Below are 20028 nucleotides of genomic sequence, written 5' to 3'. Positions count from 1 at the left end.
CAGCAGAACACTGAATTGTAATAAGATGGTCCATGTTATTCACATCTCCTGTCAGTGGTTTTAATATTGTGGCTGACTGGTGTAGATGACCCTGTGCGACCTGCATATATGAGAGTATAAGAATATAACTAAGCTGCCAGAGGTGGGATGCCGGACAAGTAACTTTATTTACTCGGTAAATCCTACTTCCTACTTTACTTTTCTCTTTTCATTTCTGCTCCACAGTGGAGGGATAGTCATCAGTTATTTCGTAGAAGAATGCACTTTTAACCAATCCAGTATCCACATGCTGCTCAGTCACTGATGCATCTTATCTGTTTATTTATAAATAAACAAAGGCATCTGAACTTGTTTGAGTTATATTGAAGACATTTCACCTTTCATCCAAGTGGCTTCTTCAGTTCTATTTTTTATTTTGCTCTTTGGATATGCCATGGCCTGGATGACCAAGAATCTGCATAAAATTCTTGGTGCTAATAAAATACTGTAGCCATACTATATTATATTAATAATAATTTACATTTCCTACATAACTTGTCAGTACAGTTTATTCTGTCTTCGCTCTACAAAATGTCCATAATATGAGTAATGATGCAGGATTGAGTTCAAATAGAACAAAGGAGAAGTTTGTGGCCGGATGAAAGTTAAAATCATCCACAAGGGCCTACACAATCAGCGTCACTTGGATCAAATAGCAAATATAACTGAAGGTGACTGTATGCAGTGTTTAGTGTTTTTGCGGCATGCAAACAATGGGCCTCATGTTCCTCGCACATGCAGCAGAGCATTCATCTCTCGACTTGGCGTTCAGACGTGTGACATATTTGGGCCTGTTCTGCTCATTTGTCAGCGCTACAAAGCGGACCTTAAAATAAGGACACATACCGCACAAAATTCCTGAGTAATTACATGTGTAACATTTTTAGGTCCGCTATTAATTGGTCACAGATGAGAGCAGGAATACACTAGCACAGAATGTCCCAAATACCTCGACAGAATAACAGCCGAGGAGCTGAGGTGTGTCGTTCCTCTGCGCTTTTGAAAAATCCGGAGAAGTCAATGTCGAATCTGCTGCCAACGAGCCCTGGTTTACTGCCGCCTGTTAACAGACAGGTCTACAGCAGAGCAGCGCTCCGTGGAATGCCAAACATTTGTTTCATATGCTGAAAAAAGCTTGCTGATTTTCCTCCCTTTCCTCCACTCGTGGCTCTTTGGAAGGGGGTCTCGCAGCCACCTGTGCATATTCAGCATAGCAGAGGAGAGCAAGAGTAATGTACTGAAGGAATGTCATCCCGCAGAGCAGCCACTCAATAAAGAGGGAGTGTGAAGAATGTGCTTCTGCGCGCACAGGATATTACTGTACATGTGTTTAACATAACCTGCCGTCGAGGGCTACGCCGGCCGACCGCAACTGCTTGTCAAATCCTAATCCGGAGCAATTTTCCACTCTTTCAAGATGATTTGGACAAATCAGACACACTCGCTCGAAGCTTCGAGAGTGGTCTGCAGTGGCTCCAGCACCCAGACTGCAGCTCGCTGTAGCCTATTGCACTGAGGCACTTAGCTAAATATAAACTGGGTATGCTTAATGCCTGCATTTGGATATCACACACATTCGCATTTTAAATCGTATTAGATTGTGTGTCTGCATACTTGCGAGCAGTTATTTTCACCCACGCTGCTTTTAATATCACGTCTGGTCTCGTGTCTCGCATGATAACACAGCAACTTCAGCTATTGCACGATTAAAAGGGAAGAAAGATATTTCACACGTTTAGTGGTACTTTGCAGTCCGTTGCAGTTTTGAAAAATATCATTTTAAACAGCAAACAAACAGACCCTTTAACCATATTGGTACGTACATACACATAAGCCAATCTGAGGCAGAGAAGAGTATATAGTTTGTATTGTTAATTTAAATAAATCGTATTTCCTTTCAGTAAAAGTGAATTATTTAGACTCGTGGAAGACATAATGTTTCTTTTGGTAGCTTCCAGACCTCTTGTATCCATTAGTGTGAGGCGTGGAGTCAAAGAGAATGGTGTTACTGTAGTGACGAGAAAAGGCCCAAGAATGTGCAAGCACCAGAGCTCATAGACTGAAAAGCACATAGTTTAATCAGCTGGAGGTCTGCAGAACATGCCTGGGTTAACCCGGGAGGAGGAATACATGTGTGTGTGCATACCCCCTTTTCCCTGTTACTTGGAATTTGGGATGGCCGTGGGGGTCCAGTGTGCTTGTGGAAAGAGAGAGTGCGGGTGCACACTGCGTGGAGGTGTGCTGGAGTAAGAAAGGAATGAGGCTGCTGCAGATCACATGACAAGTCTGGTGCATTCAATGTTATTCTTTTCCCCAAAAGTCTCATGACCGTCTTTCATATAATTGCCCCTGTCTGAGAGCTTTTCACTCTCATAACAGATGAACTGGATGCAAAGGTCTGCATTGTGATTAATATGAAAATTGTTTCCCTTTGATTCCGCTCTGAATGGTACAAATACAGAGCTGAAGCAATTATCTGATTATTACATGTGGTTTGAATGGGAAACAAAATAAAGCGCCAAAAGGCGAAAGGTCACCTTTCATCTAATTCCAGGGTCAGTTAATCTTTTTTTTTTTTTTTTTTTTTTTGAGTGGTCTGTTTGTGGAGCTGTCATGGTCCCCATTTCTGGAGGCTTGGCCCCCGAGGCAGTCCAAAGCTGTAATTAGGCCTGAGCAGAGTGGAGGACGGAGAGAGAGGAACTCTCAGCACTCAGCCTGACGGATTGCAGAGTGCTCGGAAGTGGGCTGAGAGTGGCGCCGCTCACTTTGAGCCCCGAATGCCCCCCCAGACGGCAACACTTCCTAAGCCTCTGTCTCATCCAGACGTATTCATGAATAAACTTCTGCATAAACTTAACTTGTTCTGTCAAGAGCTTTAGAAACAGAACTACATGGAAAGCACGATGTTAACATCTTGGGTTCCAACAAACTGCTCATTCATTCATGTTTCATTCCTTCTTATTTTTGGTTCTTTGTGCGTTTCTGATCCACGGCAGCGGTGAGAAATGATTTACATACAAACGAAACCGACAACAATACGTGCAGTTTACTCGCGCACAATCACGTATAATCTTTTTCCACTGACACCGACGCGCCATTACTCACTTGTAAACAAAGAAAAAATACAGTTGGTGGAGGAGGGAATATCTTTTGCAGATGCAGGCCACACAATGCTCCATTTAGAGCAACCGTGTCTGACCACTTCTAATGTAATGACCACTTCTCTAGTCCAGTGAGTCCAGCAGTACTTGTACCCCAAATTACTGCTGTAAACTGCCACGGGTTGCATGAAATGCGTGTGCAGCTATGATTTCTTCTCCATCTATCTATGGAGGACAGAGACTGTGGTACCTCAGGAACCACAGTCTACCCCAGTCAGTTTTGACAGCTTTTCCCCCAAACCATCTCATAAACACAAATTCGCACCACAAAGGTAGCACTTGACCCCACCGCTGGCTTTTTCCATTTCAGCGACCGCATTGCTCATTGACAGCCGACGATCATTGTCGGGCATCATCCTGACCTGAACCACGACGTGGCCCCGATACAGAAGCTCACGTTTTCAGGTTTTGGCGTCTGCTGAAAAAAAAAAAAAAAAAGGGGCCTCAAATTGTGCAGCCATCCCAGACTGCACTTTCTATTTCTGTTCCCCAACCTTTGTTCTGCCTCAGAGGAAAGAGATGAGCCCTGCCCCTCTAATTAAGTGGCTGTAAAAATGCTGCAGAGCTGGGGTGCTCGAGGAATGAGAATGAGTTCTTTCAGCCTGATAACCGGAGCCTTTTCCCCTCTGCATTATCTGCAAAATGAAGCTGATGTAAATCGGAGAAGTTTATTAGAAAGCCAGTGTTGACACACGCATGCTGTTCACGCTCAGGTCAAGAATGTCATTACAATTGCGGTGATTACAGCTCCCAAACCCCAAACTGCTTGTATGTGCATTTTTTGAGTTTATAGCAGCCGTCCTATATGATCAATCCTCTTTGTAAGAGCAAACATTAAGACGTAAATCAATCTTGATGGGGGATTATTCAGTATCAAGCCAGATCTACATATCTCTTACATGCTTGCACACACTGTTATTACCTGAGTGAAATATCGTCTCTCCTGACAGGTTCCTCTGTAGTCTAATAACGCTGCTTGCTCCTCTGGACTTTCCCCGGCTTCTTTTATTTCAAGGCCACTCCGCACTAAATAACAGAGGAAGACGGGCTCTGGGCTCTCTGCAGTTGCCGCACCTGGGCCCTCACTTCCTTCCTGCCCTCCCCGGGAATTCTTCACTTTCACCACCTGCAGAGGGGACAGTCGTGAGGGGGGCGACGGAAGGAGGGTCTACCCCATTACACCTTTCCTCCCTCTCTGGGCTGGGCTCTGCAATTTTATTCCCTTGCCGCACCATTAGTGCAACCTGTCCAGGCACGCGGGGGAAGGTAAAATCCTCTTTTTACTGAGCCCCACAAATGAGACAGTGGACATGTGTGTCGGATGCACGCGCTTCTAACGGAGGAGGAAGAGTACACATGCACCCCTGCTGTTGTACCTGCGTGTCAGCCTCTTTAAAAAGTGTGGGGGTCTGCTTTAGCGGATTGCATTTACAAGCTTGTTTCACTTGGAGCAACAGCTAAATAGTTAATACTGAGGTGGAAATTAACTCACATCACAAAACCCCTCAACTTTTGTGCAAGTTCAAAGGTTTTGTGTTGCTAGTGTCCTCTGCTGGCTGCAAATTGAAATGAAGCTATCCTTTTCCAGCAAGTACTGTAGAGCAGGTTGGGTGTTATGATCTATCTATCGTTTTCATATCCTCCTTTGTGTTCTTCACATTTTGTTGCAGCATGTATCTTGGCTTCCATAGCCCAGAGAGCAGTGAAAAAGGAGCCCGCAAAACTAGAAAAGCTCCCTCTAGCCTGCCCCTTGGTCAAACTAACACTGCATTTAAATATCAGCCCACGAGGATTATTAAAATGATTCTGAACCTGAATACTTGTCACAATATTTCTATTCTAATTGGGGGGTTGTGGACGAACCATAACAGTAGCAAATTACAGGTAAACAAGCCAACCGTCACGGGTGTGCCCAGCGCTCAGAGACGACATCATCCAGGTCAGAAGACATCATCCGGGGTCTGTAGGTCAATCTACAGACCCCAGATGATAACAGGTAACTCCGGACTCAACGGGGAATAGCACTAGTGTACGATAACAAAATATTGGTGAAATGAACGAGTTTCGCGGCAGATAATGCGTTATTTAGAGGCTGCGTTTCGGTGCCCCAGTCACTCTCACTATATGGATATATGCTGATCTAATTATCTCCTGAAGGAGTGCAAATGACACAAAATTTATATGGGTGAGTAAACGATTGTATTTTATGCTAGAAATAAGGTCCAGGTTGTAAAAAACAGTAGTTCCCCTTTAATAGTGTCACGGCTATGTCGAAAATACCATACAGCTAAATAAATGTTTCACTTTTGTTTATTTACAGAACACATCCAACAATGCAAATGCAACAACAAACATAAATCGTTCACATGTAGCACGTTATACACAGACGCACAGTTTTGTAAGGGAATACGTATGAGGTACATATAATAAGTCATGGAAATTAGAACATAACAAGTGTTTACGTAATTAATGCAAGAATACCGACAGCTTTGTTGCGGTTGTAGGTCCCTCTGCGGATAAAATAGTTACACAAGACAAGACAAAAAAAAAAAAAAGTTTTAAGGAATTACTTTCTATGGTCATCATCTCATACACAATGTCAAACAACAAAGCAGCTGTGGGTAATAAACAGCCTTAACTTTTTTTTTTCTCCAAGTATCTACTGTATATGTCATTGACAGATGACGAGTTCAAATAAAAGATGGATCTGTGCAAGACTGAGCTCTTTCTGTCTTCTCGGCTTTCACCTCAATGACAGCATTTGTTCTCTCAACATAGCAGCCTGTGTTCAGACGTTTGATTTATCTGTAAAAAAAATGAAAATAAAAAAATGGCGTATACACATTTTTTTTTGACACTGAAAGACTGCAAAAAAAGAAAAAGCGACGTGTGCACACTTGATAAGCTGAGAGAGGAATGCCACTCGTATCACCTCCTATGCAAAGTACTGATGCGTTTTTAACCGGTTTGTATCAGGTCAATACATATATATATATATATATTAGGGTTTAATTAAAATATTTTTCTATGATTTCTCTTATTTCAACACGCACGCACGCACACACACGCTCAATAAAAGGTTGCCGCCAGCTTTAAAAGTGGTCACTTTCAAATAGGTTCTTGAGACAAACATAAGGACTTAACAGGTTCGAAATATGCCGCGTACATGCCCGCACATGTACAGAAGGCTGTGGTTTAAAAAAATAAAACATTTACATTGCATAGATAAAATAACATAATCTTGTGTGTGATGTGATGTGATGTAGGCAGTCGCTACACGTACATTTGCTCGACTGATTCGCATGTTTTTTTAAGTCCTGTGCACCCCTGAGCTGGGGCAGAGGTGCTTCAACATAATCTACAACTTTACATAATGTTAATAGCTTGAGTGAAGTTTGGTTTTTGGTTAAATATTAGAAAAAAATAAAATAAAAAATCACATGCAACAATGTAGGTTTTCTTGATTTGTCCTTAAAATACTATGCATGAATGAGAGAAAGCAGCTGTTGTGTTATGAACTCAAACTGTAATGACTAACTGTACAGCATTATCACAGCTGTTGTTCAATTGAAAAAAAAAAGATATTTCTTACTATTTTACAGTTCATACAAAGAAAATAAAAATATCAGATATAACAGAAGAATGTCACTGATTTTGCTGGTGCTGGTGATGCATGCGTGTCATATCCAGTTAATATCCAGGTTTGATGTCCCAGCCATCGCCGTCTTCGGCCCTCGCATTTAGTCCTTTGTTCGGGCCTTCTCGTTTAAACGTCCGTCCGGGTGATCGGTGACCCCGTCCTCACTTACTACTCTTCTGCGAGCCGATCATCACCTTGGACACGAAGTTGACGATGGCGCTCGCCGGCTGCTCGGGGTCGTGCTCCGCGAACAGGTGGCACACGTTGTCCATGGAAGTGCCGGTTTTCCTCGCCACAAAGCCGAAGATTCTGCGGAGGTGAAGCAAAGGAGTTAATAGGAGCGGTGCCGTCATGTGCCTCAAACTGACGTAGTGCCTTTAAGAATAGCAGATTTAGTCGTGTTCTCTTTGTGGCCGTGAAAAAATAACAATAATTTACTTACTTTGCAGAGGGGCAGCCATCTTTTTTCCACCTATGAGCAACGAAAAGAGGATAATAGCGTTAGTGTAACTTCTATTACTGGAATCCCATGAATGTGTTTAAACATTAACTCATCATACTCACTTTCTATCTTGTGGGTCCAGAGCACAATATATCACTGTGCTCACGTTATAATGCCTCCTGAAAAAGAGCCTAAAAGGAGACAAAGTTGTAGTTAAGAGAAGTGGATCCTTGCATGTATGAACAGTGTCGAAAGTATGTGTGGTACTCACTTCCTCTGGTTGTCGGTGAGGGTGATTCCTTGAGAAGAAACCTTGAAGTGGACCACGGTGGAGGTCACCGGAGGGTCGGCGCTCAGAGTCATGCTGGTGGCTTTCTGCACGGCCTGGACGCCGGTCAGTGACTCCATCTCCACAGAGCCCAGGTACCACACGTTGCAGGCTGCGGCGACAAACAAATTCAAAAGGGATTCGTGAGGCGCAAACAGCCGCAGAGAAAGTGTATTCATAACGGATAATGACAGGGCAAGAAGAAATGACTCATATCCAAAACTGTCGCCGAGATTGCACGCGGGGACTGTGTCAGTTGTTTATGTGCAGCCCCGTCATGTGTTTTTGCCGCAAGGGCTATTCGGAGCAAATGATCCAAGACGCCTGATTACCTGCGCCCTGTTTGAGCAGCTCGGCAGCAGAGTTGGTGACCGACTGTGATGTATTCTCAACAACATCTTCGAGAGGATCTGTGAACGAGAAAAAATCATCAAGGGATAAAATTACTGAAACAGCTTAAAGGGGAACTACTGTTTTTTACAACCTGGACCTTACTTCTAGCATAAAATACGATCGTTTACTCACCCATATAACTTTTGTGTTATTTGCACTCGTTCAGGAGATAATTAGATCAGCATATATCCATATAGCGGGAGTGACTGGGGCATCGAGACCCAGCCTCTAAATAACGCAATATTTGCCGCGAAACTTGTTCATTTCGCCAATATTTTGTTATGATACGCTAGTGCTATTCCCTGTTGAGTCCAGAGTCGCTTGTTTACCTGTAATTTTCTACTGCTATGGTTCGTCCACAACCTCAGAATTGGAAAAATATTCAGCCATGTTGCAAAAAACTAGCAGTACAAAATTACAGGTAAACAAGCCGACTGTCGCGGTTTCTTTTGCTTTATCAGAGATGACATCATCCAGGTCAGAAGACATCATCATTCAGGGTCTGTAGGTCAATCTACAGACCCTGGATGACGATAACAGGTAACTCTGGACTCAACGGGGAATAGCACTGGCATACGATAACAAAATATCGGCGAAATGAACGCAAATGTACAAATAACACAAAAGTTATATGGGTGAGTAAACAATCGTATTTTATGCTAGAAATAAGGTCCAGGTTGTAAAAAACAGTAGTTCCCCTTTAAGGTGTAGACTTGAATGTTTGTCTTTTAGTCTATAGCCTAGTCAAAGAAACAAATGTAATATGTGTCTTTACCTCTGTCTGGTATAATAAGTTTACAGGGCAGGGCCAAGGGAGTGATCGAATGCTGACAGACCAACGCCGTCAAGCTTCCTGTAAAAACAACAGAATACGACCTCAAAAAACATCTTTTTAGAAATCTTATAATAATAAACAGGAAAGGCTACACACATATTATATTTTTAAAATTTTTTAACATAGAATTAAATTAAATACGATCAATGAAATGACCAACTTTTAATTTGAAATATCGTCCATGTTGGTTCGGATGTAACTTAGATAGCAGCAATGAATTTGTTGTAGTGCACTCGTCCAAGCATATACAATTATGAGACAGAATACAAATGCAAAGCAACAACGGCCTATGCATAAAGCGCTAGGTGCACAAGTTAATTGCACACACGGTGTGATGCAGAATTTCCCAATAGAGGGCAGTGTTGTTTATATTCTTGACATTTCCTGTAGTGTCACCCAACAGCCTGTTGGTGTCGCTGATGAGAGGTTTTAACAGAGCAGGAACTCACCGAAATAGGGCTCATTGGGGCAACCCTTCAGCCTCACTCCTTTCGGTGTGCACTCAATCAAGAAGTGGCGCACTAGTTCATTCGATAGATCGCCTCCTGTTGAAGAAATGATACAGGACAACATAATCAGCAAATGCTCACTGTATTCATATTTTTTTGACGCCTCCTGCTCTGACCCGCATAGCACCTCCCAGTATGTATCTATGATTTCCCGGTCTGAAAGAGTTACGCGAAACGCATTCGTTCTCTCCAGAGATTAAATGGATTATGATTCAACAGAAGCGCCTCTGAGGGGGCAGGAGGAGTCTACGCGAGGAATGTCGCGGCACAAAGGCTCGGAGAAAAAGCCCGCTCCTTGAGGTGGGTTAGGTTTCGCACTTATAAGGAGTCACAATGCCCCAAGATCAGAGCGCGGGGATTGGACTGTGTCATGATGTCACCACAGGTGCTGTTGGACTGTGAGTAGGAGGTGAAGGCAAACAAAAGGACAGGTGTGAGTGAGTCAGGGGGGGCAAAATGAAAGGACTGAACGCAGGGAGCGGGGTGGTTTGTGAAGGGCATGAGGGCATCCTATGTGCCCTTATGTGTTTCTCTTTGTCAGCAGTATATACCTTAAATAAATAATCTTATAAATGTGATGCTCCGTTTGTGTGGGCTTTAATGTCCTTCAGCCCTTTTATGACTAGGAATAAGTTATGTGTGACTCTCTGTCATCACTCAATCAGCCTTTGTTTCCATGTTGAAACGTGGCCAGAGAATGTTTGGCCTGATTCCTCTACAGACTTTGTTTTCATTCCAAAAAAAAACCCCTCTTTTTTTCTAAATATGCTAAACCAACACCCCAGGCAGTAAATAGCCATGTACAATAAGCTGCTCTGACCCCACTACTGCGATATACTGTAACATCTATATCAGACGGAGTAATGTGGGGCAAGGAGCTTCCCTGTGGAAGGCCCTGGGATCAGAGCAGGCTTAGGGACCCAGGACATCCTTTGTTAATGGCTGAAACATTAGCCGTACATCTAAGACTATCAGGCAATAGAGGTCTATTTGGCTTCATGGTGATGATGCCCAGGAGAGAGAAACACAGAATGAAAGAGGGACTCTCAGGTTCCACCATGAAGGTGAGTACAGTGAGCTGTAACTGAAGATGGCTTTGTTACGGATGATTCCCAGGACGTCCGTACTACTGGACCGATCTCTGATACTTTTAATGATGATAACTGAAAGTATGATGGTGGAATCAATGGGGTTTTAGACTAGCTTAGCATGAAGGCAAGAAGGAAACTGGAATTACTCTGTCGGAAAATGTTTTTTGTCTGTTTAATCCGCATTTATTTGGAAGTTGATCAATTCCTCAAGTGTACAGACTTCATGCTCAGCTAGGCATCCACACTTCAGTTGTGTATTTAACCCACAGACACAGAAGCGATAGGGTTAGATAGAGCAAATATTTGTATCCCAAATGTTTCTTTAAATAATGTTAATTCAAAAAGTCTGTGTAAAATATAATGCTTCTGTGATGCTATTCAATTAACTAGGCCTTACCCTTTTTGCTCTGTTGGAGAACTGAGGGAGGGGGTGTAGCCACCTTCATAGCCAGACCGTAGGCCCCTCTGAAGGAGTGGCTGTCCCGCACAATGAAGCAGCCAGGCTCCTTGTCCTTCAACACTGAAATAGCTGAATGAAGAGAAACACATAAATTAAATGCTGCTCTGAAGTTTTTTGTTTCTTTTTCTTTGTCACTCTAGAAGAAAGGCGGAGTGCATACCTTGATCCCTTGATATATCGGGCTTGTACCAGAATTTTGATGTGTCCTGCACAAATTTTACAGTAACCTGCTTGGTGGCCAGAACATCTGGAAAACACAGGGATCAGCCACATCAGTCATGTCAGTACTTATTTTGTTCATGATAATCAAGCCATGGGACGCCCACTGGCTTCTTTGGCAGGTGTTTGCTTACCAGGCAGAGGCGACGCTGTGCCTGGCATCTGAGCTGACAAGTCAGGCAAGACGTTTGGGAATGGAATACTCAGGGAGCTCCCGCTGTGGGGGCTTGAGAATCCGCTCAGAGCCGGAGAGGCTGTTCCCAGCGAATGCTCCCCGTCTGACGCCCTCTTCTTCTCAGGTAAAAGCGGCGGCTGCATCTGGGGAGCCTGATTCTGCCCATCCACTGAGGTAAAAAGATCCCTGTCGATGCCCATGTTTGGACAGTCTGTGCAATAGCCAGGACCGGAGTCCTCCTGCGTATCAAAGCGGTTGAGAGCATAGCAAGCCATGCGGCTTCGCTGGCTGCTCCGGGGAGAGCTGTGGGCGTTCGGAGCCGGGTGGATGTGGGGGTGGTGCAGGGGAGGAGAGTGGTGGCCGTAGTCCAGTGACATGGAGTGGTGAGGCGGCTGTCTGGAAGAGGGGTAGCTGCTCAAAGAGGAGTGGCGGCTCAGGACTGGATGCTCGGGCCAGGACTGGTTCACGGATGAGCTTGAGTTATGAGAAAAAAGAAAACAAAAAAGAAACGGAACACTTGCAATTAATATTAAAGGGTTCTCAGTATGATCAGGTCAAGGAATAAACTATCTTCTCTCTGGTGGTAACAAATTGTTGCAATTGTAAAAGTCTGATCTGTACCTCTCTGTCTGCTGGAGGCTCCCAACATTAGAGGCAGAGTGTGTCGAGCTTAGCGTCCTGTGGCAGTTCATGGAGGAGGCCGGCAGACTCTCCACTCCGATATGACCGATCTCTGAATATCCCCGGGGTTCTGTATGCGCATCAAAAACTGCAATTATAAAGCACATTTGTGAATACATTCAATATCAAGGTATCTCTTTTTTTTAATGTTTAAATGAAAATAAGGACAGAAACTGTGATGCAAGCAAATTTTTAAAGAGAGAAAATCTGCAGAAAAAAAACTTTCAAAGTCAAAATGCACTTGCTACAACAAGTAAGGACTCTATGATGAAAATAGAAAAAATCCCCTGGGAAAAAGCTCTGGGTTGGTTCCAGTAACAATCAATCTATATTGGCGTTGAAATGTAATGAAAACTGTCAACATAGCTTCGAACCCAGCTATTCAATCTATATAAAACCAATCACTGATTAGCCCTGCCGCAACCCACAGGGTCAACAAATCAAACGCCACTGCAGCTAGAAATTAAAATCGTACTGCCATAATTACATAAAAGCTTGATTTCAATCAGTCGCAGTCTGGAGCCACTGACATCCCAGAATCTAAAACCTCATGTTCCAACTCTGTCTTTACAGCCAGGTTTGCTCTGCTTTTATAGAAACCAGAGGTGCAACGCTGTGAAAGAGTCGCTGGTTTCTTCTTGTCCCTGTTTCCCCTCCGCGTACACAGAGACACTTTCATAGGGGGAAGAGAAGTTCTTCGTGCCATGCTTCCTGACCCGTGGTAACCATGGAGATGTGGCACGACTGAATGCAGGGATTCTAGCCTGAATGTCTGAGGTAGCGAGAGGCACAGCGGGGGCACAGATCTGCTCCCAGGCCCCGCAGCTTTGAGACATACTGTAGATCTCTATGGAGACGAGCGAATGAGAGGTCAAAAAGGAATGAAAATTCAAGTAATGGTTTGGTGCACAGTGGGATTTTTGACAGGGTGATATCCGTCTGGGCGTGATCCTCGCAGACAAAGACCACAGAAAAAAAAAGTACCCATGCAAAAAAAAAACGGCACAATAGCTCCGTTTTTATCTGCAGAACAACACAGCTATGCTTAAAAAAGTTCCCTCTGCAGGCCCTGACCACGCAGACATTCTTCAGAAACACAACATGAAGGGCAGGGAACGGTTAGGAATCTCCCCGCTCCTGCACATACGTGACGCCTTTGTTTCCAGCCTCTCGCTACAATTCCACAACCAGTGTCGCAATTATTAGGTAAAGCAAGGGGGGGCCCAAAATAGTTCTGTTCTAATGACAAAGTGGATCCAAACATGCAGTCCCAGGGCAGACATGAAAGGAGACGCCTGCAATTATCTCCCACCCATTGCGTGTCTGTCACTCGCTATGTTTAGTGGGATGAGAAGAAAAAAAACACACACAGATACTAAAAGAAAGGAAAAAAAAACGTAAAAACATAAAAAGTTTTGTTTAACTGCTTATTCCTCTATATTTGATTGATTAACTAAATTCAGTTTTCCATTGCTGTCATCTTCACAATGAAAGACCACTTCTTCCCTCTGGATTGTTTATTACAGTTTCATGTACCGTAGCTTTCTCAAAAGAATAGCTTGTATTTGGACTTACCGTGGTCCGTTTTGTAGCCTCCATAAGACTGCATATTGGGAGATGGAGTTTGTATGAGGTGAGTCACTTCTGACATATTTTTCACTGAAAACACAAAGTACACGAGGACGTTTACTCAAACCAAATAAATATGGTGACCGATACAAACACAATCGAATGCAAAGAGAACAGAAAAATGGCTACAGTGACACAGGAAAATTTTTCCTATAACTGTTGGAGGAAGTGCTTTTTTTTTTTTTTTTTTCTTACAGAAACTTATTAGTTCTTTGTTTTAGCTGTATTAAGGTTCTGTTCTAGCTCCTACTTCAGTACAGATACTTTCCCAGCAAATGTTGAGCACTGTAATTGTATGATGGTTAGTAAATGCAACAGCAGCAACCGCCGCTTTTAAAAAAGTATAAACTTTGGTAAAATGTTAGCCATGCAAACAACAGGTCTTAAAAATGGAACTAAACAAAGGAGACTTGGACGGACAGTGAAGCCCAGGCTTTATTGAGTCTTCATGCAACATGGTTGTATATTGTGCAGAACTAAGTGATTTAGTATAGCTTTCTAAAAGGACAAACAAAACTTGAAGGTATGTAGTTTTCGGAGGTGCTCCCCAGTGGGTAGTTACCCACAGAGAGCCCCCAAAACTGTTTGTCCAAAAGTGCCTACACTGTATTTACCATATGGTGTTGGTGGAGAAATGGGGAAGGCAGGAGTGGGTGGAGTCATGTCACTACCGGCCTCAACTCCACTGTCTATGTCTGGGCCCTGGGCCCTGTAATCCACACTGTCACTCCTGTATAATATGGAATGCTGTAAAACAAAAACACAACACATACATAGATGTAACCCACAATACAGGAAAGGGGAAAAAGACAATTACATTCAAGGTTTATACACTGTGCATGGGTGCTGTTTTTACCTGGGACTGTGGCACATAGGGCGAATATGTCCGCTGGCCCCTGTACTCCTGTGTCTCACCCCACCCTGAGTTACAGAAACCTGGGTGATCCACGACATCCCTTCCTTGGCAACTTAGACTCCGTGTGACACCCGCTCGGACCTCACTGGACTGGACAGCTGCATACACACAGGTAGAAGACATCCGCGGCGAGAACGTCATGAAATGTCAACAGATTTACAGGCATCATTAATTTCAAGGAAGTAAACAGCATTAAAGGAATACTGCATGGAAAAAACAGCAGTGACCTTTGGTAACTTTTAGGAAGGTATTCGGCTAAATGTTTTTTCCAACAGTGTTCCAACACTGTCTGCTTCAAGGTCAAGGTAGCACTGAAATGTCCGGCTACTCTGAAACGCATCACAGACTTGGCTTACGCAATGAGGTTATTCAGTATCACTATCGAAATGTGAATTTTTTTCAGGTTTCTCAGATTCATTTAGCTGGACAGCAAAAAGTACTGGAACTTGACACAATCACCATAATAACTCATCCACATAAAGAAGTTAGGGATTTGTGACATTTTAATTTGAGCATTTGCTTAAGAGAAAGGACCACACGGCTAACTCCGGGGTTTTGCCTCTGGTAATGTTTTGAGAAGACAGCTGAGGAATGCCAGGGGTCTGGCCAGTGGGTTACAGTGTGAGGAGTGTGTGTGTTTGGGGGAGGTCAATGTTGTGACTACTCTGAAGAGTGCTGCCACTCAGCACCAGGGTGTTAATTTGAGCCCTCCCAGCGAGCTGCGACCTCTCAGTCCTGAAGAATGCTAATGGTGCAGAAGTGCTAAAGCCTGGGATCATTACTCACTATTGTCTGAGGCGAGGATGGACGACATGGACGGCATTGTGTTCATACTTGGCAGCGTTTCTCCACGCATAATCCAGTGACATGCAATGTTCCTCCTCTTGTGTTACAGATACGCAGCATAAAGGATTTTTGTTTTGCTTGTAAACCAAGATTCCCTCCAATCCTTCACTTGAAAGCCATCATTGCTGTAATCTTTCAAAAGCAGGGATGGGAAATGTATTATGCAACCATAAGACTCTACATAAAAGATGATGTGGTGTCTGAACTGTGTCCAAAAAGTGAAGAAGCGGTTTCATGGGCAATGCATCTTATGATCTCTAGCGGATAGCTCCAAAAATGCCCTTATAAAAGTCAATAATGTTTCCCATCATGATGTATCCTGGTCCATTTGAAAATAATTTAATGATTAGCTGATTTTAGACCAAAAAGCAAATGTATATATGTTGGGGGGAGGTGGGGTTTTTGGGGCATGCCTGGATTGATTGAGATGTCTGGTCTCCACAGATTTACAAGCCGCCCCTGGGTTCTCAGTTAGATCAACCCCTCGCTCCACCCCAGCTCCTCACTATAAACATCTACCTCATTAAATTTTCTTAAAATGCATATGCATTGTGGATCGCAATGTACATATATATTAAAATTTAGACACACAATTTACACGTGAAAAAGTATTTCATGTCTGTCAACTTGCAAACGCAGTCGAATCTTGCAGGATTTTCTTCTCGTTTCGAAAAAAAAACAAACACAAGCACCATAACCTTTCATCTCCTTCTTTTTCATTTTCTTCACCTCCTCGATGCGTGGGTGTATGATGAGCAGTGAGTGAAATAGTGAAAAGAATAAAAACATGGAGGCTGCATGCAATAACATGATGGGCACAAGGGAGACAGGCATGAGTGGTCTAGTTACATGGATAATGGATGCAATCTTTAAAGGCATGGAGGCAGCACAACGGCAGCTGGAATTCCTCGAGGCAAGACTGATTATCTATCAAGTCATAATAATTTAACCAGAGTTTCTTAATCATACATTATACAGCACTGGTCAAAATGCCTCACCTTTAAAATCCTCATTAAAAGCAAACCAAACCTTCGCTTCCGACAGGTTAGTTGATAAACAGCAAGGTTATAGCCTTTGGCGTTTGTTTCTTGGAATCGTGCTCTTGTATAGTGGATATGCGCAGACAGGTATGCCTTTGGAATCAAATGGAAAAAACTTTGCCTGCGGGCTAGCTTGTTCCTGTTCTGGAAATTCCTCCGGCCTCCCCAACTTCTGCACCCGTCCCCTCCTCCCTGCAACCACATGTACTGTACATGCAGCGATTCAGACAGCTTTTAACATTTTTCTCTGCCTCACTGGGTGTTAAAGCAGCTGCACATTAGTGTGAATGTTCTTGAGTCACTTGCACCAAACTTGCTCACCTGTAAGAGTGTATGAGCCAAACCTGACATAGAAAAACTCTAAACTCTGTAGTCTGGAAAAAATAGATGAAAAGGCTGCTTGAGGTTTTTCCTGATTATGTTTATCGCTGTTGTATGGCTGAAGGGGAAACAAAGACAGATGGCGGAACTTTATACACTTCATCCTTGAATATCATTCCTGGGAGCAGCTTCAACACAAACAAAGAGGACATAACTTTGCTGAGTATCTACTGTAGAGACATGTTGTTTGTGCCCTATACACAACAATGAGCTACATGTCTTAAGGGAAACACAAACTGAAATATCAGTCTGTCTAATTGTCTACAATCAAACATCGAGAGACGGCGTGTTCAGAATGTTTGATGACAGCTGCTCTCTCTTTCTTCATGCACCATAACTGATCCTGTACTCAGATAGCTACACAGGCAAGTCTGGACGGCGCTCTTTCCTCAGAAACATACCGAAAACATCTGAAAGCCTGGCAACAACCCTGCTATTTCTGCCACTAAAACACGCCAGGTGGGAGAGGGACAGAGGCAGTGCTTTGTTAATTCTGGAGTGGAGCTGCTGGAGAGGATCTGCACAGGTTTGAATATTCTTAGCATGTCAGTTCAAATCTTTTTTTGCTATGTTTCTTCCTAATAACCAGGTAAACAACTCCTATGGTTTAATGAGAACCATCACACGCTTCTCTTCCACAACCACATGGCCACACCACACCACACCACACCACACCACCGCCACCACACCCAAACTGTCTGACGATCTTACCTGTTTGCTTTGTGTTTTTCAGGCTTTCTGCGTTATTATCGTCCAATCTGAGATTGACGCCGTTTGAGCATTTGCCCGCTGAGCCGTTGATGTGCGTCCCGCCATTCTTCTTAACGGAGCTCCCGTGGCTCGATACCGGCATGAACGTGGGGTCCAGGTCCATGATCAGCTGATTGAGCTGGTCGATGGAGTTGTCAATGTCCATCGTGAGAGATTTGAACTCCTCGTCCCGTTTGTTGTTGTTGTTGTTGTTTATCGTCGCCTGTTCTTTGTGGGATGCTGCATTTCTAATAGCGTCTGCCTGCGGTTCGGTGGGGAGGCCTGCTTTGGACGAGCTGCTCCCCTGCTTGCTCCCAGAGTATCTATCGGTTTCATTTCCATCCTCGGACATGTATATAAACTGTTGTGCAGCAACCATCTGCTGCTGACGGACCCAGGACTGTGTGGAATAGCTTCCCTGTCTGTAGACGTGCTGCTTGGGTGCGGGAGCACTGCTGGGATTAGAAGAAGCCACAGAGTTGCTCCTGGAGCTCAGACAGCCCCTTCTAGCCTCAGCGTAGGATCTCTCATACTCCTCCATCTGAGGGGCTACGGGGTGATGGAGGTGGTGCTGGCTTTGGCTTTGGTGCTCCTCTCCTCCTGGACTTCCGAAGCCGTCTGACAGCAGGGAGTTTTGGCTGCTCTTGTGGCACGAGGACGACAAGGTCCCTAAGCTGTCCACACTGTGCAGATCATGACCTGTAATGACCTCGTCATCCAGGATGTCCGTTTCCCTCTCACGTGGTCGTGTGTCTCCGTTAATGTGCACTTGTGCTGGGACTATCCGCTGGACGCCAACTCTGGGGCCTTGATCATCCATCTCCTCCAGTGACGGATCCTCAAGACCAAAGCCACTAAGGAGACGCTTCAGCTGGACCTTTTCCTGCTGGCTGGGTCCCTGGTTAGCCTTGGCAGCAGCAGCGGTGGTGGTGACGGTGGTGACAGGTGTGGGTCTGTCTGCCCACAGAGAAGTACTAGACAGGCCTGAGTCACTGCTGACAGAGAGGGTGTGGTCGCTATGGTCAGGGCTAGAGGTGGCGGAGGTTGTGCGGGTCCCTCGGCCCAGCGTGGCCTCTCCTCCGCTGTTGCTCCTCTTGTTAGCCGCTTTGTCACGGGTTAGGCCTTGAGAGCGTGGTGCTGCAAAATAGAAGAGATGCAGCGCTTCATACAGTCAGCCGGTATGGGCACACACAGAGACACACACAGACGGCACAGACTCACACAGACAAACACAAACGGCACGGGACCACAGACAAAACAAGACTCTGTTAACATGCACGGTCATGTCACACCACAAACAGAATCTTTGATTGACAACATCTAATCACAGCTTACATGACACAGACAACATTTCAGACTACAGATAGCCAGGACATTAAAACAATTAGACAAAAAAAAATGTGAATCGTGTAACTAAATTGAGACAAATCCCCGAATTAGATGTGCAGAATTGAAGAATCAGTCAATCGTTCATTTTGATATTGTCATCTGAGCTTGCTTTAAGCTAAACTTCTCCATTCATTCTCTCCCATTAGGCCACCTGTTGATCTGTCAAAGGGCTTGTTTAGTAGAAGTGTAGCATGTGCACCAGCCAAAGGTCTCCTTCATGCCCAGGTTGTATAAGAGATGCTAAGTTCTCTCTAAGCTAAGAGTCAGACGACTGTGGATCTTGTCTGACCCCTGCATTCCTCACCCTGCTGTGATTAAGCCACCCTAGTCCCTCTTGCTTGCCCCTTGACCCCCAGCATATGTCCAAACAACCTCCTTAATCCTCAGAAGTAAAAGAAAAATCACAGAAGTCAGCCGTGTTGCAAAGAAGAGTTAAATCTGAGACAGCAATAAAAGAAAACAGGGTTTGGCCATGCTGGATGTCTTCAAAATGAAGGCTGGGGAAGAAGTGCGGGTGAGCAGCGTTGCCAAGTTAAGTAAAATTGCTGCTTCACTGTCACTCTTCCTCAACAAAAGAGAGCTGGAACATGACTCCTACGCTTCTCCCTCAACTTACGGCCTCAAGTACTTGCCTTTCACTCAAACCAATACCAGAGGATCTGAATACCAGACACGCATGATAAAAGCTCCCCCTCCACCTCCACCCCATCCTCCTCCTCCTGCTCCTGTATGTATGTATGTATGGCTTGGCCCCCCACTCACACAAACACACTGGTGGGACCTTGAGCAGCTACGGCTCGGGGCTCCATTCAGGTCAGATCCTCCGGGAGTTTCCCAACAAATCCTTCTCACAACATTCCTCCGAGCAAGGTGCAAGCAGGTTTTTAACCTCTTAACCTCAACGCTGGCCAGCTTTATCTTACACCCCCTGTCATCGCAGTATCCCTCGCTTTTCTTTCACGGCCACCCATTTGTCTCAGCAATGTAGTCTCTTACCTTCGCTGTCCCTGCCAGGTACGAGACAATCCCTGTCCCTGGTGAAATTGAAGAGGAGAAGAGACAATGCAGACGCACGAGAGCGGACATGGCTCTTAACTGGCAGAT

General features: G+C 44.4%; 1 protein-coding gene across 2 annotated transcripts in view; it reads right to left on the bottom strand.

Annotated features, from left to right (window-relative positions):
• Positions 1–5460: 5460 nt before the first annotated feature.
• LOC311489458 (tensin-3-like) overlaps positions 5461–20028 on the bottom strand; it is a 31286-nt gene continuing 16718 nt past the window's right edge. Inside the window, exons 13-27 of one of the 2 annotated variants that reach the window (XM_084546536.1) lie at positions 17497–18672; positions 14459–14616; positions 14217–14349; positions 13549–13632; positions 11914–12061; positions 11252–11766; positions 11059–11145; positions 10836–10967; positions 9288–9383; positions 8779–8856; positions 7943–8020; positions 7554–7722; positions 7405–7473; positions 7283–7312; positions 5461–7149 (exon numbers count right to left, since the gene is read on the bottom strand). In XM_084546536.1, coding sequence (XP_084402662.1) covers positions 7002–7149; positions 7283–7312; positions 7405–7473; positions 7554–7722; positions 7943–8020; positions 8779–8856; positions 9288–9383; positions 10836–10967; positions 11059–11145; positions 11252–11766; positions 11914–12061; positions 13549–13632; positions 14217–14349; positions 14459–14616; positions 17497–18672 — 3101 coding nt within the window. In that variant the 3' untranslated portion in view covers positions 5461–7001. The remainder of the gene's footprint in view (positions 7150–7282; positions 7313–7404; positions 7474–7553; positions 7723–7942; positions 8021–8778; positions 8857–9287; positions 9384–10835; positions 10968–11058; positions 11146–11251; positions 11767–11913; positions 12062–13548; positions 13633–14216; positions 14350–14458; positions 14617–17496; positions 18673–20028) is intronic. The other variant, XM_084546537.1, reaches the window with a different exon arrangement.

The sequence above is a fragment of the Chelon labrosus genome (genome assembly GCF_963514085.1).
Source record: "Chelon labrosus genome assembly, chromosome: 6".
NCBI classification, from domain to species: domain Eukaryota; kingdom Metazoa; phylum Chordata; class Actinopteri; order Mugiliformes; family Mugilidae; genus Chelon; species Chelon labrosus.
The sequence above is the reverse complement of the archived record's forward strand: the minus strand, read 5'-3'. Positions and strand labels throughout refer to the sequence as shown.